We start from the raw sequence: 26,104 nt of genomic DNA, 5'->3' as shown, positions 1-26,104 counted from the left end.
ATAGCTGTACAGCCAGTGTGTGTGCCAGAGCTGCCAGCAGGGGGCTGAGGGTCCCCGGCCACTATGGGGCTATGTGAGGCCCCAGCACAGCCATAGCTGTACAGCCAGTGTGTGTGCCAGAGCTGCCAGCAGGGGGCTGAGGGTCACCGGCCACTATGGGGCTATGTGAGGTCCCAGCACAGCCATAGCTGTACAGCCAGTGTGTGTGTGCCAGAGCTGCCAGCAGGGGGCTGAGGGTCCCCGGCCACTATGGGGCTATGTGAGGCCCCAGCACAGCCATAGCTGTACAGCCAGTGTGTGTGCCAGAGCTGCCAGCAGGCGGCTGAGGGTCCCCAGCCACTATGGGGCTATGTGAGGCCCCAGCACAGCCATAGCTGTACAGCCAGTGTGTGTGCCAGAGCTGCCAGCAGGGGGCTGAGGGTCCCCGGCCACTATGGGGCTATGTGAGGCCCCAGCACAGCCATAGCTGTACAGCCAGTGTGTGTGTGTCAGAGCTGCCAGCAGGGGGCTGAGGGTCCCCGGCCACTATGGGGCTATGTGAGGCCCCAGCACAGTCATAGCTGTACAGCCAGTGTGTGTGCCAGAGCTGCCAGCAGGGGGCTGAGGGTCCCTGGCCACTATGGGGCTATGTGAGGTCCCAGCACAGCCATAGCTGTACAGCCAGTGTGTGTGCCAGAGCTGCCAGCAGGGGGCTGAGGGTCCCTGGCCACTATGGGGCTACGTGAGGTCCCAGCACAGCCATAGCTGTACAGCCAGTGTGTGTGCCAGAGCTGCCAGCAGGGGGCTGAGGGTCCCTGGCCACTATGGGGCTATGTGAGGCCCCAGCACAGCCATAGCTGTACAGCCAGTGTGTGTGCCAGAGCTGCCAGCAGGGGGCTGAGGGTCACCGGCCACTATGGGACTATGTGAGGCCCCAGCACAGCCATAGCTGTACAGCCAGTGTGTGTGCCAGAGCTGCCAGCAGGGGGCTGAGGGTCACCGGCTACTATGGGGCTATGTGAGGCCCCAGCACAGCCATAGCTGTACAGCCAGTGTGTGTGCCAGAGTTGCCAGCAGGGGGCTGAGGGTCACCGGCCACTATGGGACTATGTGACGCCCCAGCACAGCCATAGCTGTACAGCCAGTGTGTGTGCCAGAGCTGCCAGCAGGGGGCTGAGGGTCCCCGGCTACTATGGCACTATGTGAGGCCCCAGCACAGCCATAGCTGTACAGCCAGTGTGTGTGCCAGAGCTGCCAGCAGGGGGCTGAGGGTCACCGGCCACTATGGGACTATGTGACGCCCCAGCACAGCCATAGCTGTACAGCCAGTGTGTGTGCCAGAGCTGCCAGCAGGGGGCTGAGGGTCCCCGGCTACTATGGGGCTATGTGAGGCCCCAGCACAGCCATAGCTGTACAGCCAGTGTGTGTGTGCCAGAGCTGCCAGCAGGGGGCAAGCTGAGGGTCCCCGGCCACTATGGGGCTATGTGAGGTCCCAGCACAGCCATAGCTGTACAGCCAGTGTGTGTGCCAGAGCTGCCAGCAGGGGGCTGAGGGTCACCGGCCACTATGGGACTATGTGACGCCCCAGCACAGCCATAGCTGTACAGCCAGTGTGTGTGCCAGAGCTGCCAGCAGGGGGCTGAGGGTCCAGGGCCACTATGGGGCTATGTGAGGCCCCAGCACAGCCATAGCTGTACAGCCAGTGTGTGTGCCAGAGCTGCCAGCAGGGGGCTGAGGGTCCCCGGCTACTATGGGGCTATGTGAGGCCCCAGCACAGCCATAGCTGTACAGCCAGTGTGTGTGCCAGAGCTGCCAGCAGGGGGCTGAGGGTCACCGGCCACTATGGGGCTATGTGAGGCCCCAGCACAGCCATCACTAGCTGTACAGCTTATAGCGCTGACTGTGGAAATGAAAGCACATCTAGCGATGTATGGGCAGATCGAGAGACAAATCTCTCTCTGATCAAATCTAATCAGAGAGAGAGCGGTTGGCTGCCCATACACTGCAGGCCGATTCCCAATCGACTTCAGCATATCAGAAATCAGCCTAGCAATGCCACCTCCAGGAAAGTGTAAGAGTCCCCCGGGTGCCTGCACAGTGTGACCTCTCACCTGTCCTGCTGTCATGTCCTGGCTTCCTCCAAGCCAAGGGGCAGGAGCGCTTGCACAGAAGCCTGCAACACGGCTGAGGTCAGCGATCATTATGGAGGTGACAGCAGTACCCCAGACGACAATGGAACTGCACCCCTGGATCACATAGTACTGGCTATCAGAATATTGAAGAGGAGGACCAGGGCCCACCCATGCCCTAGGGGAGAGGCAAGTACCAGGTTTTCTCACTGTAGGACATTTTTTCTTTCCTGCCTACAGATCCTCTTTAGCCCAAGAACAGAAGAAGTGTTTCAAGAAGGCACATTATTATTACCGTATTTTTCGCCGTATAAGACGCTCCGGCATATAAGACGCACCCAGATTTAGAGGGCAAAAATCAGGAAAAAAAGAAAAAACTAAACCTAGGTGTGTGTCTATGATGCAGGGGTGTCTTAAGGACTTTTTACCCCCCCCCCCCTTTCCAGTTACATTACATACTATTACACCACATAAGGGGACAGTGTTATGATTGGTTGTTCCCATGTTGCCTGCCTATGTTCCTCTATGTGGCCAGTGTAGTGATTGGCTGTTCCTGTGTCCCCCTGTGCTGGTCCTGTGCTGTGTCTCCCTGTGCCTGCTGTGTCCCCCTGTTCTGCCTGCCGTGTCCCCCTGTTTTGCCTGTGGCCCCCTGTGTCAGTGTCCCCCTGTTGTGCCAGTGTCCCCTGTGGCAGTGTCCCCCTGTTGTGCCAGTGTCCCCTGTGGCAGTGTCCCCTGTGCCTGTGGCCCCCAGGGCCTGCCATGTCCCCCTGTTGTGCCTGTGCCCCCCTGTTGTGCCAGTGTGCCTGTGGCCCCCTGTTCTGCCAGTTCCCCCTGTGCCTGCCATGTCCCCCGTTGTGCATGTGCCGCTCTGTTGTCCCAGTGTCCCCCTGTTGTATCTGTGCCCCCCTGTTGTGCCAGTGTCCCTTGTGCCTGTGGCGCCCTGTTGTGCCAGTTCCCCCTGTGCCTGCCATGTCCCCCTATTGTGCCTGTGCCCCCCTGTTGTGCCAGTGTCCCCCTCTGTAAGTGTCCTCCAGTGTCGGTGTCCCCCCTGTGCAGGCAGCGTGAGTACACTTAATACATTACCTGCTCCTGCCGCCGCGCTCCTGGCTCCAATCCTGCCCGATCCTCTTCTTCCATCTACCGCTGCCTGCTGCTGCCCCCGCCGAACATCGCTGGCCGGTCCTAATTAGCCGCATGGATACGCTATCATCACACGCATGCCGCCGAACAACGCTGGCCGGATCTAATTAGCCGCGCAGGGATACGCGATCAGCACACCACATGCGCCGGGGTCACGCATACGTGACCCGGAGCACACTGATCTTGTATCCCTGCGCAGCTAATTAGGACCCGCCAGCGTTGTTCGGCGGCATGCGTGTGATAATAGCGTATCCATGCAGCTAATTAGGACCGGCCAGCGATGTTCGGCTGGGGCAGCAGCGGGCAGCGGAAGAAGAGGATCAAGTAGGACTGGAGCCTGGAGCGCGGCGGCAGGAGCAGGTAATGTATTTATTGCTTCCCTGCGCACCTCTGCAGCCCAAAATCCGTACCTTCGCCGCATAAGACGCACCCACTTTTCCCTCAACATTTTGGGGAAGAAAAAGTGCGTCTTATACGGCGAAAAATACGGTATTTATTGCATTTATAAAGCGCCAACATTTTACGCAGCGCTGGACATTAGTTTAGGTTACAGACAATATTTAGGGGTGACATACAGCAATATGACAATACAGGAATACAAGAAAACCAGATCACACACCGTAGTATGAGTACCAGGTAATGCTTAGTCAGTCACTGGATGGAGCATGGAGATTAGGCAAGTTAGGTTCACTCAGATGCATAGCATGGGTGCACAGTAATGGAGGTGCAAGATCAGGTAGGACACAAAAGGAGGAGGACCCTGCCCAAAGGCTTACAATCTAGAGGGAGAGGTAAGGACACGAATGGTAGGGGACCAGAGTTCAGCTGTGGGTTTAGAGCACTTGTGAGGGATAGTAGGCCAGAGTGAAAAGGTGAGTTTTGAGGGCCTTCTTGAAGGTGCTGAAGGAGGGGGCTGCCCTAATGGGTGGAGGTAGGGAGTTCCATAGTGTTGGAGCGGCTCTTGAGAAGTCTTGGAGGCGTGCATGGGACTGGGTGATGCGGGGGGCGGTCAGGCGAAGTTCATTGGAGGAGCGGAGTGAGCGGCTTGGTGTGTATCTCTGAGTAAGATCAGAAATGTAGGTTGGACAGGTTTTGTGGACGGATTTGTAGGTCAGACACAGTATCTTGAATCTGATTCTGGACTGGATAGGAAGCCAGTGGAGGGATTCACGGAGGGGAGCCGACCCTGGTGGAGCGATGGGAGGAGTGGATAATTCTGGCTGCCGCATTCATGATGGACTGCAGTGGGGCTATTCGGGTCATAGGAAGACCAGACAGAAGGGCATTGCAGTAGTCGAGGTGGGAAATTATGAGGGCATGGATGAGGAGTTTGGTGGTGGCAGAGGTCAGGAAAGGGCGAATCTTACAGATTTTACGAAGGTGGAAGTTGCAGGACGTTGTGAGGTTTTGGATGTGGGGAGTGAAGGAGAGTGTGGAGTCCAGGGTGACACCCAGACAGCGGGCTTGAGAGGTAGGGCGAATGGTAGTGTGGTTAACAGTGACCTGCACATCTGGGAGGTCCAGGGATGACCGGGGTGGGAAGATCATAAATTCCGTTTTGTCTAGATTTAGTTTCAGGAACCTAGCGGACATCCAGGAGGAGATGGCAGATAGGCAGGAGGAGACCTTGTCCATGGTAGTGGTGGATATGTCAGGGGTGTGGAGGTAGATTTGGGTGTCATCTGCATACAGATGATAGTTAAAACCCAAGGAGGAGATAACCTTGCCAATGGAGGATGTGTATAGGGAGAACAGTAGGGGGCCAAGGACCGAGCCTTGGGGGACTCCCACTGAGAGGTGGTTGGGGGTGGACGAGGACTCATTGAAGGAGGTCGTGAAGGAGCGGTTGGAGAGGTAGGATGAAAGCCAGGTCAGGGCGAGATCATGAATGCCCATGGATTGGAGGGACTAGAGGAGTAGGGGATGATCTACTGTATCAAAAGCTGCTGAAAGGTCAAGGAGGAGGAGAATGGAGTATTTACCTTCAGCTTAAGCTAAAGCAAGGTGATTGACCACTTTGGTGAGAGCCGTTTCGGTTGAGTGGGCAGGCCGAAACCCATATGTTGTTTCCTACCCTGAATAAATTACCTTTCATCAAGCTCAATCAAAACTGCACTGCATTTCAACTCGGCTTGTTCCAACTTGATAACTGCACAACCCTTCCCTCCTAATGACTCATGCTGTCTTCTCTGACTTGTGAGTTCACAGAACGGACAGCATGAATCATCAAAAGGGAGGTGTGGTGGAAAATGATCACATGGGAGACAGCAGCAGTCAGGCTATACTGAGCTACATTAGACTACTGTTACGGCACAGTTTCAAGTGTCTGTATGGAGAAAGGGACAGATTATCCTGGTGAGAGACAGCAACTGTGGTTTCATTAAAGTGGACCTGAACTTAGAATTTCCTATCTGCTATAAATGATAAGAAACTGCATATTAACCTTTAAAGAAAAACATTTCTTTGTTACAGCTGATACAAATCCTGCAATAAATGTGCAGTGTGTCTACTTCCTGCTTTCATGGAAGCAAACATAGTGTTAACATTCTGAGTTTACAAATTAGCTGTTCTGCTACGGCAGAATAGATTCCTGTGCTGACACAGCTGAGATATCAAATTACACTTGCGAGTAGTCACAGATGAGGGGGCATTGGACAGGCTAAACATTCTAAATACATACAGGGTGCATTTCTCTAGGTTGTTCCTTCTGCCCTGTGCAAGAGTTCAGGTCCCCTTTGAAACACTTCTGTTTCACGAAGTGACGGTGGATTCACATGCAGGGACACCCTGCGAGGTCACTTTAATGAAAGCGAGCAAAGGTGAAGTTTCTTATCGGAAAACAAACTTCCCCGGACACTTTAATTCAGAACGCCAGAGTGGGAAGGAGACAAACAGCTATGAGTCAGCGCTGCACACACGGAGGGCCGGAGAGCAGCGCCTGGCGAGTAAAAGTGGCATGCGCAGCAGTGGTATCTATATAGTAAACACATATAAAGGATGTTTACATTTATGCAAATTGAGTCTCTTCCTTTAGGGCTCGTCTCCACTAGTGCGGCGTGCGTCTCGTAGACGCACGCCGGCACTGAGCGGGTGGGTGGGATCGCAGGCGAATCCCATGAGCCGTGCCATGCATGGCTTTGGGATTCGCAGCCTCCGCGGCGAATGCTGCGGGGTGTTCCAGCCAAATCGCTCCCGCGAGCGATTCCGCCACGGCCCCGTCATCCCCTATGGCAGAGTTTCCCCGTGCGAATCATGTGCGGGGAAACTCTGCAGAATCGCCGGCGAAATCGCCGAAGTGGAAACGGGCCCTTACTACTGTAGCACCATTCTAGCAAAGCCTCCTAACTGTGGGCTCTTTTAGGACTACTACAGATCGCAGATCACAGCTGCAATCTCTCACGGTTTTTGCATGAGTTTTATAAAGTGATTTTAGCAGCGATCCTTTTTGTAGTGATTTTACTTTAGTACTTGGTAGGTGATGATATAAGCGCTGAGCCGGATAAACAGCTGCCAGAGGTTCCCACTCCACAATGGATAAACAGCACAGAAACTGTATAATCCTCGGCGTTAAGGTCTCTTGCACACTGCAAGCGATTCCGATTCAGATTCCGCTTTTTAATCGGTTTTTACATCCGATTCAGATTCTGATTTGCAGTGTGCAGGGAGCAAACTGCAAATCGGAATCGGAATTGGATGTAAAAACCGATTAAAAAGCGGAATCTGAATCGGAATCGCTTGCAGTGTGCAAGAGGCCTAAGACTGCACCTGCAGTCACCCAGTGATAACAAAAGAGTGATGGGATGCCACCAAAGTACAAAAACCACAGTCAGACTATACTTAATTGCACAGGGAGGTACACTTTAATAAAACAAAAATTTGAATGTGATCAGCACCCACGGTTTCAAGATGAATGATAGAATGGAGTGCTATGACCATCCGTCCCTGAGTACCTCTTGGACGGCAGCAAGCGTTCCTAAAGTGGTGGTCAGCACCTCCAAAAAATAGCTCTTTTACATTAAAACATGGCTCTTTATTCACAAAATTCTAAAATCCATAAAAATAGATGGACAGCATGTGGGGCTGAGTTCCAGCGACAGCCCGCCGTTTCAGACTTCTCAGCCTTTCTTCAGTGTGGGACTGTCCCACACTGAAGAAAGGCTGAGAAGTCTGAAAGCTATGTTTTAACGTAAAAGAGGTTTTTTTTTGAGGTGCTGACCACTACTTTAGGAACACTTTAATAAAACCACATAAAAGAAAAACAATAACTCACATTGAGGGTCCATGCACACTGGACCCTGTTTCATGAAATCGCATATAAAAGGTACTGCACTAACACCAAGGTAAAGGGCACCATAAAATCACTGCCACTATTGACATATCAGGAAAGATTTCCTGCTCTCTCCTTCCAACCAAGATTTAAGCTTTCCGCTGTAGTCAGGTGGCGATTTTACTTTAGTGCTAGAGCTTGCGATTAAAGACACTGAAGCCTCTTCAAATCCCACTTTTTATTTAACATTTATTTTCAACACTATCAGCCCTGCTAAAATTCTGCATCCCCGCGGCACAAAGCTGTTTACAAATCCCCCAAATGCCGGGGCAAAAATCCACAACTTTCTTGGTCATGGATTTTACTGCCCGAGGAGGCAGAGCTTTGAGCTGCAGCTCTGCCTCCATTCACGTCAATCCCTGTGTATCTCTGCCTCTCCCCGCCCCTCTCAGTGAAGGAAGACTGAGAGGGGCGGGGAGAGGAGGCGAACAGCGGGCATGGAGGCAGAGCTGCAGCCCAAAGCTCTGCCTCTATGAGGAAGCGCTCTCCGCAATTAGCCAAGGGGATTTGGGGGGTTTGTAAACAGCTTTCTGCCACGGGGATGCAGCGTTTTAGCATGGCTGATAGTGTTGAAGATAAATGTTGAATAAAAAGTGGGATTTTAGGAGACTTCAGAGTCTCTTTAAAGTATTCAGATTCTGCAAGGGATTTGGGGTAAGCTGGTGTTTTTTCCTGGGTAGTATAAGCATTGCAATAACGCTTAGAAATCGCTAGGTATTACAACTGAAAAGCATTTTGCAAAGATCCTATACTTAAAGTAACCCATACCCCCTGAAAAATACTTACCTCGGGAGGGGGAAGCCTCTGGGTCCTAATGAGGCTTCCCTCATCCCTCTCTCTGTCCCAGCGCTGGCAGCCCCCAAAAATTAAAATAATAACAATCCATATGCATGTGCAGTAGCGGATCTCCGCTCATGCTCCAGCAGAAATAACCGACACTGATTGGGTCCGCTGTACTACGCAGGCGCAACTCACCAGCACCTGTGCAGTAAAGCTGACCAGACCGGGCACAGCCATTTCCACCGGAGCACAAGTGGAAAGCAACTACAGCACCTGTGCTAGGCGCACACTGTTCAGGGGAACCAGCGACGGAACCTGTAGTGACACCTGAAGCGAGAGGGTTATGGAGCCGGCTATATTTATTGCCTTTAAGCCATGCAGATTGCCTGGCCATCCTGCTGATTCTCTGCCTCTAATACCTTTAGCCCCTGAACAAGCATGCAGATCAGCTGCTTTGACTGAAGTCTGATAGGATTAGCTGCATGCCTGTTTCAGGTGTGTGATTCAGACTCTGCTGATGCATGAAAGATCAAACAGGACTACCAGGAAACTGGTAATGTTTAAAAGGAAGTCAATATGGCAGCCTCCATATCGCTCTCACTTCAAGTCACCCTTAAAGGGGAACTGAAGTAAGAGGTATACGGAGGCTGCCATATTTATTTCCTTTTAATCAATACCAGTTGCCTGGCAGCCCTGCTGATCCTCTGCCTCTAATACTATTAGCCATAGCCCCTGAACAAGCATGCAGCAGATCAGGTGTTTCAGAATTTAAAGTCTGATCTGACAAGACTAGCCGCATGCTTGTTTCTGGTGTTATTCAGATACTACTGCAGAGAAATAGACCAGCAGGGCTGCCAGGCAACTGGTATTGATTATAAGGAAATAAATATGGCAGCCTCCGTATACCTCTTACTTCAGTTCCCCTTTAAATTACATGTGAACATCACAGACATGGGTGAAGGGGAGTAAAGTATACAGGCCAGTAGCATCCTCAGAAGGTTCTGTATTGTGCAGTGTGCTATTGCCATTCATGTCCTATCAGCCAGCTGGGTATATTCCCCATCGGTCTGCATAGGCTTTGTAGTATACGGAGGGTGGGCAGCTGGCCGAGTTCCATAGCTTGGTAGTTTTGAGCTACAAGAAGGGCTGCCTAGGCAAAATGACAAGTCATTAGGCAGGTTAGACTTTTTAATAAATTGCATATTTTGGCCTTGTAACTACCAGTATGTTTATTTGGATCACAGCCCAAGTGTGACAGTCCAAATGCAGATCATATTCCACGTCTATCTGTAGCTACAATTTGGCTTTAAGAATGAACTGCAACCAAGGATTGACCTTCATCCCAATCAGTAGCTGATGCCCCCTTTCCCATGAGAAATCTTTACCTTTTCTCGAATAGATCATCTGGGGGGTGGGGGTCTGTATGACTGATATTGTGGTGAAACCCCTCCCACAGTGTGATGTCAGGACCAAGGTCCTAACAGTTTCCTGTCTGTGAGCCTTGTTGCATTGTAGGAAATAACAGCCGTTTCCAACTGCCAAGCACCCAGTATCTCCCTCTGTGCATATGTATATCCATCTATGTATCGCAGTTAGTGGGTGTGGTTATAGATAATGGCAGTTGGTGCTGTCTAGTTCTTTAACCACTTCACAACGGAGGGGTTTTACCCCTGAAGCACCAGCGCTATTTGTGCCTTGCAGCGTTGCTTCCATTGATTGGTTATTGGGGACTGGGGTCCCCATAACCAATCATTGCACTGCAGAGCGGGGGTGTGTGCGCGCGCGCGCGGGTCGCGGGGGCGCGCGATCGCGCGCTGCACATTTGTTTACATTTAATTGTTATCAATGGAGACTGCTTCTGTTTGAAGCAGTCTCCCATTGTGTCCGCAATCGGCGCGTCTAATTGGATTTAGGAACGCTTGTTCCTAACATCCAATTAGTCACCTGCTGTGCTGGCTGGCTGGAGTGTGCGCGCGAGGTCCCCGCCCACTCCCAGCCAGTAAACAAACAAGTGCGCCTTTCTCCGTCCCTGGGGGTGAAGCAGTGCGCAGAGGGACGGAGAAATTTAGCACTGGGGGGTAAAGTGGTTAATGTCTGCCAGTAGTTAAGATGATGACCTGCAGGCTCATTGTGGATTAAACAATATGAACAAATTATATGGCGCATATCAATCATTTCTTGATCCCTCTTCTATTTTTTTAACTTATAATTCCCCCCCCCCCCCTTTTTTGCTAAAGTTACTCTTTAAACAGATGTTACATTACCTCTGTGACAAAAAGCGTGCGTGGATCGATGATGTCCAGGAAGTGTCGGAAGCGGCCATAGAACGAGCTCTGTGCAAGGAGAATACAAAAGGAAGTTAGGTTTGTTGAAATAAAGACAACAAATCCACATCACATCATCACTGTGATAATAAAACATTTATCTTACTTAAAAAAAAAAAAACCCTCTGGGGGACACTTTGGGAGGGAGAAGCCTCCGGGTCCCAATGAGGCTTCCTCCTCCTCTGTAGCTTTACGCAATCCAGCACTGGCTCCCCTGAAAGTCCCGCTACAAGGCTTGTCTAGGGTCCGCAGGTGCGTGCAAGATTTACCTACCACCATCCTGCGCAGGTGCACTAGCAGCTTTTTGTCCCGGTTAAGGCGGTAATAGCAGAACCTGATCGGATTCACTCTACTGCACAGGCGTAAAGGACTCGCGCCTGTGCAGTAGATCGGGTTTGGCCATTTCCGCCTTAACCCGAATAAAGAGCCGCTAGTGTGTCTGTCCAGGATCGCTGTAGGCAAATATTTACCTAGGCGTTGTTCGGGGGTCGCCGTGCTGGATTGTCGGGACACCCCAGGAAGGGGATGCCTCATTGGGATCCAGAGGCTTTCCCCTCTTAAGGTAAGTATGCACCAGAGGGTTTTTCTTCTTTACAGGTTTTCTTTAAGGCTGCTTTCACAGTGGGACGTTACAGGCGCACGTTAGAGCAGCCTGTAACGCAGCCCACCGCACAGTAATGAAAAATCAATGGGCTGTTCACAGTGCCCACGTTGCGTTACATTGTAACGCAGGACGTCAGTTGAATGTGCTGCATGCTACGGCGTTATGCACGGCTAAGCCGCATTAGACTGTGCACACATGCTCAGTAGTGTTGGAGGAGGAGGTCTTCCCTCCTCCTCCTCGGCCAGCCACATGGCTAAATAATATTCACTACACGGTGTGACGTGCAGGGTTTGCTTCCTGGAGCGGCCGCTCTGTGCGGCGATTGGCTGGCGGGACCACGTGGTCCACATGCGTCCAAGAGTACGCATCGCGGCATCACGCACCAGGTGTTGCGTTAGGGGCACGTTATGCGACCATAACGTCCCCTAAAACGCAACGTCTTGGTGTGTAAGTAGCCTAAAAACACAACTGAACCCAACAAGTCTAATGCTGAAAGCAATCAAGCTGATTGATGTAAATTGGGAGCAATCATTTTAGAAGTGTAGATTTTAAAATCATAAGACGGAGCGGGTGGAGTGACAAGAGGTAGAGTGTGAAGAATGTGACCATACATCAGGCGACTTGGCAGCCGATCGACCATCTGATTCAATTATTATAACTGAATAAAAATCGGAGCTGACAAGAGCATGCCCGATTGACCATGCGACCGATTTCGCGCTGAAATTATTTGCATGTACCGATCAGACATGGTGTAAGATGAAGGGCCGGGCTCGCGGCGTTATTGGCGTGCATTTCAGGACAAACAATGAACATGATCGAACTCCTGGCGCTGTACCCCTAATGTAAAATATGTTTCCCCCCAAGGAGCAGTATTAGACTTTATCTGTTTGTCGCTGGCTCCGGGCTACGTCCACCTACACCTGCCCCACCTGTTTGCCGGAGTAATATCTGATGGGGCTGCCCTGAAGCTGCCTTCCGCACTGAGCAACCCGCATGCTCAGTGGGAACTTTAATATAATCCCCCCAAAATATCTCTGCAGCCACAAGTACGATCAGACAACACCGGCATAACGTGGGCACATGTATGTGGACGGAGCCCACAGCCAGCGGATGAACAGACAGGTAAAGAATACTGCACCGGGGAAGGGGGGTAGGGTTTTACACTGGAGGGGACAGCTCTGGGGGCGGCGAGGCGACGGATGCGGTGTCACAGGGTCTGTCTGGTCTGAGCCCACAAAGAAAAAAAAAAAAGCAAGCTAGTGTAGCACTAACTGCTGAAAAACTAAATGCTGGCCATGATAGTAAGCTGCTATCCGCTATGGGAAATTCTGTTGTCCTCCTCTAGAATACCTCCTCACATTCACGTTTACAAGATTTTGCATGCGCTTCACCCCTCCTCTGGAATGCCCTCCCACAACACATCCGTCACTCGCCAACCGTTGTTACCTTTAAACGCTCTCTACAAACTAATTTGTTCCGACAAGCATATGCGCTACCTTAGGCCACTTCCCTTTGTCCTAAGACCAAATTGCACTCCTGCTAGGTATCCTAAATCACAAAGCCTCTATATATTTGCTGTGTACTACCCCTCCTCTTGTCCCCCCTCTCCCCCCCCCCCCCCCCCCGCTATTCCCTTTAGATTGTAAGCTCGCAAGGGCAGGGCTCTCTCCTCCTTTGTGTCTTGGAAATCATTATACATTTTATTTATCATGTTACTTTTATCACTGTCATTACCAATTCTGTATTCTTTATCATTTTTGTATTGTGTCACTAATTATGTATCTTGTATATTAGTGTACACCATTGTCTGTATTATGTACCCCATGTTTGGTACTTACTTTGTACAGCGCCACGGAATATGTTGGCGCTTTATAAATCAATAATAATAATAATATGACGACTGTGGTAGGTATTAGACTGTGAGCTTCTCTGAGGAACAGTTAGTGACAAGACAATATACTCTGTACTTCTGTGTATTTGGGTTGATGGGCTGCAGCCAGAACACCTCAGGAAGTAGCAGTACAATGCTGACATGCTGTATCTGTGCAGCAGGCAGGCCTTCCATGTCTCCTTATCCTGAGCCAGAAAGCACACCACGCCCCGCAGTGATAGGCCTGGATCGCAGACGTGTTCACAAGCAGAGCAAACAGCTGGGAGCTGTTTACAGGTTAGATCTGGCATTTCCATCAATCTGACCTGATTTCTGCAAATAGCAACACTCTGCAGAGAACATCAACCTGGCTGCTGTGTGTAAACACAAAGTCACAAGACACTTATGGGCTTTATAACTTATGCTGGCCACACATCTAGCAATATTGTGGCACGATCGACGATCCACTTAGAAAATGTTTATCATATCTGTTTAAAATCAGTGCTGCAACATGCACCCCTGATCGACGATTCAACCAATTTGGTCCTGAAATTAGTCAAAACTATCAATCGAGCATGCTGTAAAATCCCGGTACGAGGTTGTGTACGGGGGGGGGTGATAAAGGTGAGTGATATCGCTCCGCCCAATGAATGGGACAGACCTCCGCCGTTTTCCCCCCAAATGTGCACCCCCCCTGGGGCCGTGCAATTGGACATCTCATCTGCCGTGTCTCCTGGTCTCATCCACTGCTTCTCCCGAGCAGCACCAGGCGCATGCGTGTGACATCACACCCGCTCCATGTGTTTACGTGCCACCACGTGATGGATGAGATGACAGCGGTGCTCAGGGGAAACAGAAAACAGCAGAAGAAACTGGAAGCAGCTGTAGCAGGTGAGATTACCTCGCATGGGCACATTTACATTTGGGGTGGCAACGGCAGACACCAATTGCCGGGAGATTTCCGGGAGATTTCATGCTGAAATCGATCAGGAATCGGCCTACAGTGTACAGGCAGCCGACAGATCTCTCTAATCAGAGAGATCTGTCCGTTAGGGCCCTTTCGCACTGGCACAGTGTATTGCCGCTCTGCTACCGCAGGCTAATGAAAACCCTATGGGGAAGTTCACACTTCCCACGTCGCGGTACGCTGTGCCGGAAGTGCCCAATTTAACGCTAGTGCAGAACTACGTTACCGTGCGATCTGCATCGGCGTGGAAGTCCTGTTAATCTATGGTGACGCTTGTTTTTTGTTAAAAAGTCAGCTTTGCAGCGCATAACCGTATCTTTACAATACCCTTCAGTGCACTTTCGCATACCCGAAACAAGAAGTGACCACAAGCTCGTGGCATTTCCTGCTTGGAAGGTTGCCAGACAGGGAACACCGTATACTAACACCAACAATATAAAGTGTGAAACCAGCCTTTGTCTCCCCACCCAAACATCGCTAGAAGTATGGGCACCTTTAGCTCTTAATTGGGGTGTTAAAAAAAATAAAAAATTATATATATATATATATATATATATATATATATATATATATATATATATATAAATAAATAAATATAAAAGTGTGTGTGCGCGGGCGTGCGTGTGTGTGTATGTGCCGCGATCACGCGAAGACGGCTTGACCGATTTGAACGAAACTTGGTACACAGATCCCTTACTACCTGGGATGATATGTTCTGGGGGTCTCGGGTCCCCACTGCACACCTGGGCGGAGCTACAAACAGCAAATCAGATTCCACCCATTCAAGTCAATGGAAAAATGTAAAAGGCTGCCATTCTCACAGTAATCAAGCCAGAGTTCCCACACCTGGCACAGTTGGTCACTTGGTGACCGAGGTTATAAATCCAGGAAAAGTGGGTGGAGCATAAAACAGCCAATCAAAATTCAGCCATTCATTTTAAATGGGAAAATCTAAACTGCAGCCATTCTTAGACTGTTAATCACAGGGTTCTCAAACTTGCCACACTTGGTCACTGGGTGAATGTGATTAAGATTCAAGAAAATGGGTGGAGCCTACAACAGCCAATCAAAATTCACCTGTTTATTTTCAAGGGGAATATTTAAACTGCTGCTATTCTTACATTTTTAATGGCAGAGGCTTCAAGCTTGCTACAGTCGGTCATTGGGTGACTGGGGTCCAAATTCACTAAAGGGGCGGGGCCACATACAGCCAATCAGATTTCCTTGGTGGATAAACTGCTTCCATTCACACATTTTTGATGCCAGGAACCTGACAGCTCACAAACTTGGTCATTGAGTGACTGTGTGTCAAGGTTACAAAAAGTGGGCGGAGCCAAAACAACTTTTACTGGGAAAATATAAACTGCAGCCATTCTTACACCGTTAATGGCAGGGTTCTCAAACTTTGCACAGTTGGTCATTGGGTGACAGATTACGATTTTGGAAGGTGGGTGGAGCCTACAACAGCCAAAAATATTTCATCTGCTACCATTCTCTTAGGCAGGGAACACACTTGACAGTTTTCGTGCGCGTTTTCTGCACAGAAAAACTGAGAACTCATGTTAATCAATGGGCTAGTGCACACTGAGGGCTTGTTTCCACTGTTGCGACGCGATTTCGGCCGCATTCCGACGCTTGTAAAAACGCATGCGGATGCGGTTCCACATGCGTTTTTACCCGCGATTTCGCCTGCGATTTCGCATGGCAGGGTGCCATGCGAAATTAACCATGACACTGCCAGGGCTAAATAAAATTGAAAAAGGTGCGAAATCGCACGCGAAATCGCGGGTAAAAACGCATGTAACAAACGCATGCGTTTTTACTATTAAATACATTAGCGGCGATTCGCACGGATTCCCGACGCAGGCGAAATCGTTGGCTCTTTTGTGCGTTTTTTCACGCTGAAAAAAACGCACCTCAACAACGCTACAGTGGAAACAGGCCCATCCACTTGTATTACATGTGCGGATCTGCATGCGTTGGACGCATGCAGATTCGCGATAGTGGAAACGAGCCCTTACTGTGTTGTTCGCGCGCAGAAAAAAAACTGACATTCTGCATCCTGATTCTGCACATTTTGTCAGTTTTCTCTATCAATTACATCAGCTGCTGTGAAAAAACGTGCGCGTTTTCCTGCATGAAAACACACTTGGTGTGCAGAAAAAGTATGCAGAAAAACGCGCGCGGAAAACTGAAAGTCAAGTGTGTTCCCTGCCTTATACTGGTAAAAGCAGATTCCTCAAACCTGGTACAGTTGGTCACTGGGTGACTAGGGTCCAAATTCAAGATGGGGGCGGAGCCACAAGCAGCCAGATTTGTTTATTTTTCAATGGGAATATACAAAGTATTGATACCAAGGACCCCAAAGCTGATAAACTTGATAATTGAGTGACTGTATGTCAAGGTTAGAAAAAGTGGGCGGTGCCAACAACTTCATTTTTTACATTGCAGGGTTCCCAAACTTTACACAATTGGCCACTGGGTGACTGGGATCAATACTCAGAATTGTGGGTGGAGCCTACAACAGCCAATCAAAATGTACCTATTGATTTTCAAGGGGAATATTCACATTGCTACCATTCTTACACTGTTAGTGGCAGAGGCCTCAAACCTGATACAGTCAGTCATTGGGTGACTGGGGTCCAAATTCACTAAAGGGGTGGAGCCACAAACAGCCAATCAGATTTTTTAGATTGATTTCAGCCATTCTGTTATTGGTAGGGTTCTCAAACGTGACACAGTTGGCCACTGGGTGACTGGGACTAATATTCAGAAAAATGAGTGGAGCCTACAGCAGCCAATCAAAATACACCTTTTGATTTTCAAGGGGAATATTTACATTGCTGCCATTCATGCACTCTTAAAGGCAGAGGCCTCAAATCTGGTACAGTCAGTCACTGGGAGACTGGGGTTTACATTCTGAAGGGAGCCGGCCAAAAACAGCCAATCAGATTTGTTTAATTTCAATGGTAAAATGAAACTTATTGATGCCAACGACCCCAAAGCTCATAAACTTGGTCATTAAGTGACTGTATGTCAAGATTAGAAATAGTGGGCGGAGCCAAAAACAACTAACTTTTTACATGGGGAAATGTAAACTGCAGCTTTTCTTACACTGTTAATGGCAGGGTTCTCAAACTTCACACAGTTGGTCACTGGGTGACTAGGATTAATATTCGGAAAAGTAGGTGGCGCCTGCCTACAAGAGCCAATCAAAATTCACCTATTGATTTTCAAGGGGAATATTGAAACTGCAGCCATTCTCACACTGTTAATAGCAGAGGCCTCAAACCTGCTACAGTCGGTCGTTAAGTGTCTGGGGTTCAAATTCAGTAAAGAGGCGGAGCCAAAAACAGCCAGATTTCTTTGCTGGATAAAATGCTTCCATTAGCACAATTTTGATGCCAGGAACCCAAAAGCTCACAAACTTGGTCATTGAGTAGTGACTGTGTGTCAAGGTTACAAAAAGTGGGTGGAGTTAAAAACAGATTTTTCTGGGAAATTGTAAACTGCAGCCCTTCTTCACTGTTAATGGCAGGGTTCTCAAACTTAGCATAGCTGGTTACTGGGTGGCTGGGATTAATATTCAGAAAAGTGAGTGGAGCCTAAAAATGCCAATCAAAAATCACATGTCCCTTTTCAAGGAGAATATTAAAATTGCTGCCATTTTTGCACTGTTAATGGCACAAGCCTCAAACCTGGTACAGTCAGTGATTGAGTCACTGAGGTTCAAATTCAGAAAAGGGGACAGAGCCACAAACAGTGAATAAGATTTGTTTCATTTCATGGGAAAATACAAATTATTGATGCCAAGGACCCCAAAACTCACAAACTTGGGCATTGATTAGTGACTTTGTCTCCAGGTTACAAAAAGTGGGCGGAGCCAAAAACAAATTTCACTGGGAAAGTGTAAACTGCAGCCCTTCTTACACTATTTATTTCAGGGTTCCCAATCTTTGCCCAGATGGTCACTGAGATTAATATTCAGGGAAGTGGGTGGAGCCTATAATGGCCAATCAAAATTCACCTGTTGATTTTCAAGTGTAATATTTAAATTGCTGCCATTTTTACACTGTTAATAGCAGATGCTTCAAACCTGCTACAGTCGGTCATTGGCTGACTGGGGTTCAAATGCTGGAGAGTGGTGGAGCCACAAACAGCCTATCTGATTTGTTTAATTTCTATGGGAATATACAAATTATTGATGCTAAAGACCCCAAAGCTCACAAACTTGGTCATTGAGTGTTTGTGTGTTAGGGTTAGAAAGTGGGCGGAGCCAACACCTGTCAAATACATACCCGGGCAATGCCGGGTCATCAGTGGGTGGAGACAAATACAAATTTCACTGGGAAAATGTAAACTGCAGACATTCTGTTAATGGCAGGGTTTTTAAACTTTGCACAGTTGGTCACTGGGTGACTGGGATTAATATTCAGAAAAGTGGGTGGAGCCTACAAAAGTGAATCAAACTTCACCTGTTGCTTTTCAAGAGGAGTATTTAATTGCTACAATTCTTGAACTGTTTATGGCACAGGCCTCAAACCTGGCACAGTTGGTTATTGGGTGACTGGGGTTAAATTTTACAGTTTTTCGCTGTATATATACTGTCTGTCCTTGTATTGTTTTTGTTTGTGTTTGTTAAGCAACTGCCAAGACAAATTATTTGTAAGTGCAAACTTACTTGGCGAAATAAATTGATTCTGATAATATAATGCTGGTGCAGTGCAAAACACAAAGCAAAAAAAGTGGCCAGTCTATGAAGACTGGGAGGCTCACAGAACCGACTCCCCTCCCCGCCGCTAATTTAGTCAAATACTGCTTTACCCGGCCGAAGGGGGCTTCAGAAGTCTTCAGGGAGCCCGAGTGCTCCTGAAGAAGGGCGGCCCTGCGCAAGCACGCTCTCTTGCACGCTCACGTGTGTGCAGTATGGAGCCGCACGTCTTCGGGAGGACACGGCTCCCGAAGACTTCCAAATACCCTTTCGGCGGGGGATTGAAACAGAGGGGGGGGGGGGGGGGGCAGCACTAGATAGAGGGCACCGAGAGAGGAGATGGAAGGCTCTATACGACCCAGAGCCTTCCCTCTCCTTAGGTAAGTATTTGCTTCATTTTTTTTAAAAATGCGGTTCCCATTCAGTTTAAAAGGTTTTCGTTTGGGGCATGCAAAAAGCATGCAGCATATAGCGCAAGCCCAAGCTAGCTCACCTGTCCTGGCTGCTATAACTCACAGATCAGCCCTCAGAGTCTAATATAAAAGGTTTGACATGACTATACTGCATGAATCTGTGTGTAGGAGGCATGGAGGCTCCATTACATCTTATATTGCTATGCCCCTGAGCGATTTATTTCATCAACACAGCTGAAATGTAAATGGATTAAAGATAATGCAACATATTTCTCAGTGTTAATCAAGCAGCTTGAAATGAACACTTTGAACGGAGTCCAAAATCCTTGTCACAGAGTTTTACTTTCTACTCTACATGGAAAACTGTACCCGGCGTGAGTAAGTATGCTACATTGGCGCATGCAATGTTCTATGCTACTGGAGGACCTTGCTTCCTCCAGTAACTCTCCGGATCCCCTATCCTGCTGGAGGGCAGCTCCTCTCCTTGTCTGACTCTCCTCTCCTGTATCATTCTGTGCTGCTGGAGGTCTCAGCTCCTCTCCTTGTCTGACTCTCCTCTCCTGTATCATTCTGTGCTGCTGGAGGTCTCAGCTCCTCTCCTTGTCTGACTCTCCTCTCCTGTATCGTTCTGTGCTGCTGGAGGTCTCAGCTCCTCTCCTTGTCTGACTCTCCTCTCCTGTATCGTTCTGTGCTGCTGGAGGTCTCAGCTCCTCTCCTTGTCTGACTCTCCTCTCCTGTATCGTTCTGTGCTGCTGGAGGTCTCAGCTCCTCTCCTTGTCTGACTCTCCTCTCCTGTATCGTTCTGTGCTGCTGGAGGTCTCAGCTCCTCTCCTTGTCTGACTCTCCTCTCCTGTATTGTTCTGTGCTGCTGGAGGTCTCAGCTCCTCTCCTTGTCTGACTCTCCTCTCCTGTATCATTCTGTGCTGCTGGAGGTCTCAGCTCCTCTCCTTGTCTGACTCTCCTCTCCTGTATCATTCTGTGCTGCTGGAGGTCTCAGCTCCTCTCCTTGTCTGACTCTCCTCTCCTGTATTGTTCTGTGCTGCTGGAGGTCTCAGCTCCTCTCCTTGTCTGACTCTCCTCTCCTGTATCGTTCTGTGCTGCTGGAGGTCTCAGCTCCTCTCCTTGTCTGACTCTCCTCTCCTGTATCATTCTGTGCTGCTGGAGGTCTCAGCTCCTCTCCTTGTCTGACTCTCCTCTCCTGTATCGTTCTGTGCTGCTGGAGGTCTCAGCTCCTCTCCTTGTCTGACTCTCCTCTCCTGTATCATTCTGTGCTGCTGGAGGTCTCAGCTCCTCTCCTTGTCTGACTCTCCTCTCCTGTATTGTTCTGTGCTGCTGGAGGTCTCAGCTCCTCTCCTTGTCTGACTCTCCTCTCCTGTATTGTTCTGTGCTGCTGGAGGTCTCAGCTCCTCTCCTTGTCTGACTCTCCTCTCCTGTATCATTCTGTGCTGCTGGAGGTCTCAGCTCCTCTCCTTGTCTGACTCTCCTCTCCTGTATTGTTCTGTGCTGCTGGAGGTCTCAGCTCCTCTCCTTGTCTGACTCTCCTCTCCTGTATCGTTCTGTGCTGCTGGAGGTCTCAGCTCCTCTCCTTGTCTGACTCTCCTCTCCTGTATCGTTCTGTGCTGCTGGAGGTCTCAGCTCCTCTCCTTGTCTGACTCTCCTCTCCTGTATTGTTCTGTGCTGCTGGAGGTCTCAGCTCCTCTCCTTGTCTGACTCTCCTCTCCTGTATCATTCTGTGCTGCTGGAGGTCTCAGCTCCTCTCCTTGTCTGACTCTCCTCTCCTGTATCATTCTGTGCTGCTGGAGGTCTCAGCTCCTCTCCTTGTCTGACTCTCCTCTCCTGTATCATTCTGTGCTGCTGGAGGTCTCAGCTCCTCTCCTTGTCTGACTCTCCTCTCCTGTATCATTCTGTGCTGCTGGAGGTCTCAGCTCCTCTCCTTGTCTGACTCTCCTATCCTGTATCGTTCTGTGCTGCTGGAGGTCTCAGCTCCTCTCCTTGTCTGACTCTCCTATCCTGTATCGTTCTGTGCTGCTGGAGGTCTCAGCTCCTCTCCTTGTCTGACTCTCCTCTCCTGTATCGTTCTGTGCTGCTGGAGGTCTCAGCTCCTCTCCTTGTCTGACTCTCCTCTCCTGTATCATTCTGTGCTGCTACAGTTTGCTGAAATCTATTAAAAATATAATAGATTGCGTCAGGAAGTGAAAAAAACAAATCGCTACCTGCGTGGGGGAAAAACACAAAACAAAACACACACACAAAAACACTGGCGTCAGCGATTGCAATTTATGATGTAAACAAGGCCTTCCTATAATATTCTGAGAACACTTGTTTCCTTGTGTCTACAGTTTTGTGGTATCACAACAAGGTATAAGCAGCCGTCAACAGTAACTGAGCCAAGCAGAGGCAGGCAGCATAAAATCACAAAGAAGGTCAGTACAAACTAAAGTGCACATTGAACAGAAATCACAACTTTCTGCAAAGTAAATACCATATATTGCGGTGTGTAAGACGATCCGACAACTTTTCCAGTTAAAATATAGAGTTTGGGATACACTCGCCATATAAGACTACCCCTCTTCCAATGCACACCAAATAAAAATTAAAAAACATCATATACTGGTGCTATGTATGAACAGATACTGGTGCTGTACTGTATGTGGTACCCAGTATATAACAGTATACAGGTGATTAACTGGTTGGATTGGTCAACTCTCCCTCTCCCTCTAGTGGATTGGTCAGCTCTCCTTGTCTACCTGTTTATCAGAGCAGTATGGAAGAATAGATATTGCTGTGTCCATAAAACACGCTCTTTCACCCTTCTGGCCCGCCCTTGTATCCTATTTACCTCCTTCTCTGCCTCTCAGATCTCACACATGTGCTCCTGCGCCACTTCACTACAGTCCTCAGCAGCGAGATCTGAGAGGCGGTAACAGGATAGGGCGGGACAGACAGGTGGAAGAGGTGTGTTTTATGGGCACAGTGAAATCTCTTTCTTCCATACCCTGGGCGTCCCAGGACTTGCAGCTTGAGCGGTGAGCTTCCCCCCATCATATACAGCACCCGCCGAATCTTCAGCAACTGGTAATTATACATCAGCATATTGCGCACACGCATCACGTATCGGCAACGCGTAAAAATTAGCATGCCGTGTACACGCTTCGCATATCACCCGCCAACAATGACACCCGGCGTATAAGAAGACTCCCGATTTTTCAGAAGATTATCAAGGGTTAAAAAGTAGTCTTATACGCCAGAGTATACAGTAGCTACACACATCCAGACTTAGTATGGCCTTCAGATTAGCTCAAGAACAGTGCATAGAGCGCTTCATAGAGAGGGTTTCCATGGCCGAGAAGCATCCAAACCTCATGTCACCAAATGGAATGCCAAGCTGCAGGTAACATAAAGCATGCCCCCGCTGGACTCTAGACCAATGGAGACGTGTCCTCTAGAGCCTAAGTTTTCAACATGTGATACACGTACCCCTGGTTATAGATGGTTGGTAAGGCCTTACTTGATCTAAAATAACCAAAAAACACAATGATAAAATTGAAAAAATTAGCACATTTTCAGGTTATTATTGCTGTTCATGTTGGTTGGAGAGATTGCCTCATTTCCAGTTTACTCTTAAAGAGGAACTCCAGTGAACATTTTAGTGTTGGCAGGTGATGTAGCTGCTGCATGGTTTTGGCAGTTGGTTGGAAACAGCTGTAACAGCTATTTCCCACAATGCAACAAAGTTCACAGACAGGAAACTGCCAAAAAAAGTACGTACTTTTCTTGTGGGAGGGGTTTCATGTGGGAGGGGTTTCACCACAATATCAGTCATAAAGCGCCCCCTGATGGTCTGTTTGTGAAAAGGAATAGATTTCTCATGTAAAAGGGGGTATCAGCTACTGATTGGGATAAAGTTCAATTTTTGGTCGGAGTTTCTCTTTAAGTGCAGAAATGTCAAACTCCAGTCCTCCAGGGTCGAGGTCCTCACACATTTTTGGCACAGCTAAAATTAACTGATGGGACTGGATCAGGAAACGTGTGGTTCATCACATAGAATACATTTCTCCATTTCTCAGTCCATCCTAAACACTGGCATGGGTGTGGCCCTCGAGGGCTGGAGTTGGACAACTGTGCTCTAGTTTCAAAGGAAGCTCAGTCTATCCTAAGCATTAGCACGGCCATGGCCCTGGAGGACTGGGGTTGGACACCTGGGCTCTAGTGTGCAGGTAGATCAGTCCAACACCGACATAGCTCTGGCCCTCAAGGGCTTGGAGATGGACACCTGTGCTCTAGTGAGAAGGTAATTACCCAGAATACTTTGCATCAGTATAAAGAGGACACTGCTGCCTAGTGTAGACGTGTTTATCTCGAATGAGAGTGAAGCTTGCTGGATGTGCTACCCTGTGTCCTGCCAAACTCTCCGAGCATCAGCTGCAGTGTCTGTCAATGTGAGCACACAATATGTCTCCCCCTCACTCACCCCCCCCCCCCCCCCCCAACCATGTTATTCACTGTAGAGTATGCTCCTCTCCAGCCTTCCAGATCTGACATCATGCTGCATGGCAGCTTGTACACAGATTTCCTCTGCAAAAACGCCCAGCATGAGCCCTCTCATCTGCTCTCTGCTCCGCAATTCACCATTATTAATGGATAACGGAACTCTTTCACCTTCTACACAATTGTAGTCCAGTATTAAAAAGGCAATACGTTGTACTGCTGGATGTGTTTCTACATAAGGTGATATGAAAAGACGGCAGAGTCCCTTGGTTTACAATCAGCCCCATTGTTTACTTTGTCTCAGCCAAAAATCTAGGGCCTGTACAAGTGTTAACCAGTGTGCCTGGCCTCCACTTCAGCGATCCACACCTGCTTGACCACCATTGTTCCTGCTGGAAGAATCCTTGAAATTCTGGTGGCAAAACACGGTTTGCTCACGCTCTCACACACAAAGGGCCAGTTCACACCAAAAACCTCTAGCAGATCCGCAAAACGCTAGAGGTTTTTGAAGCAGATTTTCAGAGTGATTCTAGGCATGTTTAGAGAGGTTTTCTACACATGCCTAGTGGTTTTCGGAGCATTTTTGTGTAGCAGATTTCATATATTGTTACAGTAAAGCTGTTACTGAACAGGCACTGTAACAAAAACACCTGGAAAACAGCTCTGATCTACCATTTTTCCACTTTCCTATACTTAACATTAAGGCAGAAACTCCTCAGAGATGCTGCAGGACAGGAGTTTGGGGGAAAACGAGCCGCTCTGGTGTGCACCATCCCATTCACTTTCATTAGCCAAGCAGTTTTCCCCTGCAAGCATTTTAAAAAACGCTTCAGAACCGCTCTGGTGTGCACCAGATGGCGGAGCTAGGTGCGTCTGACGTCACTGGATGCGGAAGTACACGCAGGCCGGCCGGGAACTACTAATCGAGAAAGCGGGCACGCTGCGGTGGAGGAGCGGGACGCCGACGCCACCGGAGGGGGTGAAACCACTGGGCTCATCAGCCTGATAGGCGCGCTGGATGGCGCAGGACCCAGTACATAACAGTATACAGGTGATTAACTGGTTGGATTGGTCAACTCTCCCTCTCCCCAAGTGGATTGGTCAGCTCTCGTTGTCTACCTGTTTATCAGAGCGTTATGGAAGAATAGATTGCGCTGTGCCCATAAAACACACCACTTTCACCCTTCTGACCCACCACTGTATCCTATTTACCTCCTTCTCTGCCTCAGGATAGGGCGTATCACCCGGCATCAATGACACCCGGCGTATAAGACGACCCTTGACTTTTTAGAAGATTTTCAAGGGTTAAAAAGTAGTCTTATACGCCAGAATATACAGTAGAATCCGTTTTTAGTAAACTCCAAGGGATGGGGAAAAGTGGTTTTCTATATCAGAAATTATGATTTTTAAGCACATATGTTATACTATTAGTACTGAGCACGCAGACATGTTCTATGCCCACTATGTGCCCAGATCTGTCCGGTGGTTGCTAAGCAAAGCTGCCTTCAAGTGAGTAGGCATGGGGTATACACTGTGCATCTGAGAGACTACATGGTCCAGCATGCCCGGGCACATCACAGATATATGTCTGCCTGGTTTTAAACCATGCAGTTTAGCAGACAGTTTGGCTACTGAGAGATAATTTGACAGAGTACATGGCAAACAATGGCAGATAGCGCTGCTGTTACAAGGATGCATATTTGGTGGATGGACTACAAGTTCCAGCATACCTTAGGGGTGCATAACTAGGCAACACTTATCCAAGGCTGGACAAATTTCAGCACGCGTCCTGCAACAGGGTAAAGAAAACTTCCTGCTCACACTTGGGCCAATCATGCATCCTCTCTCAAAAATGCAGCCAATCATCATGCAGTCCAACCCATGCTAAGTCCCACTTGCGGAGGTATCAGAGCTAATCCGTAATCATCGCACCCCATTCAGGCATCAGCTCACCTGCCAGCATGAAGAGTGCAGCCGAGATCATTGGTTTCCCACTGATGCATGAGGCATGCCCCACCCACTTTTCACTATATTCCGAGTCCGTGTCATGTAGGGGTAAAAAACAAAACAAAAAACTAGTTTACTGTACCTGAAGTTTTATTATATCTGAGATTACTATACCAGGCGTTGCTCCCATAGACCAGGGATCAGGAACCTTTTTGTCTGAGAGAGCCATAAACGCCAAATATTTTAAAATGTAATTCCATGAGAGCCATACAATATGTTTCAAACTGGGACAGTAGGGCTCATGTCCCTGTTGCCATGGTGATGTGTATACAGTTGATCTGCCAGGCAGCAGAAGAGTCAGACGCCTTCAGCTTCTCTTGGGTTTCAGCAACATCAGCAATTTCCCCGAGAGCCAGACAGGAGAA

General features: G+C 48.8%; 1 protein-coding gene across 2 annotated transcripts in view; it reads right to left on the bottom strand.

Moving 5' to 3' along the window:
- Positions 1-26,104, bottom strand: part of SFXN5 (sideroflexin 5) — a 401,437-nt gene that overhangs the window by 342,625 nt on the left and 32,708 nt on the right. For both annotated transcript variants that reach the window (XR_011030199.1, XM_068274564.1), the window contains exon 2: positions 10,620-10,688. Coding sequence is in view for 1 of the 2 variants with exons in the window: in XM_068274564.1 (XP_068130665.1) it covers positions 10,620-10,688 (69 nt within the window). In the remaining variant the exon portion in view is untranslated. The remainder of the gene's footprint in view (positions 1-10,619; positions 10,689-26,104) is intronic.

This window comes from Hyperolius riggenbachi, chromosome 1 (genome assembly GCF_040937935.1).
Source record: "Hyperolius riggenbachi isolate aHypRig1 chromosome 1, aHypRig1.pri, whole genome shotgun sequence".
NCBI lineage: Eukaryota > Metazoa > Chordata > Amphibia > Anura > Hyperoliidae > Hyperolius > Hyperolius riggenbachi.
This window is presented reverse-complemented; position numbering and strand designations above follow the sequence as displayed.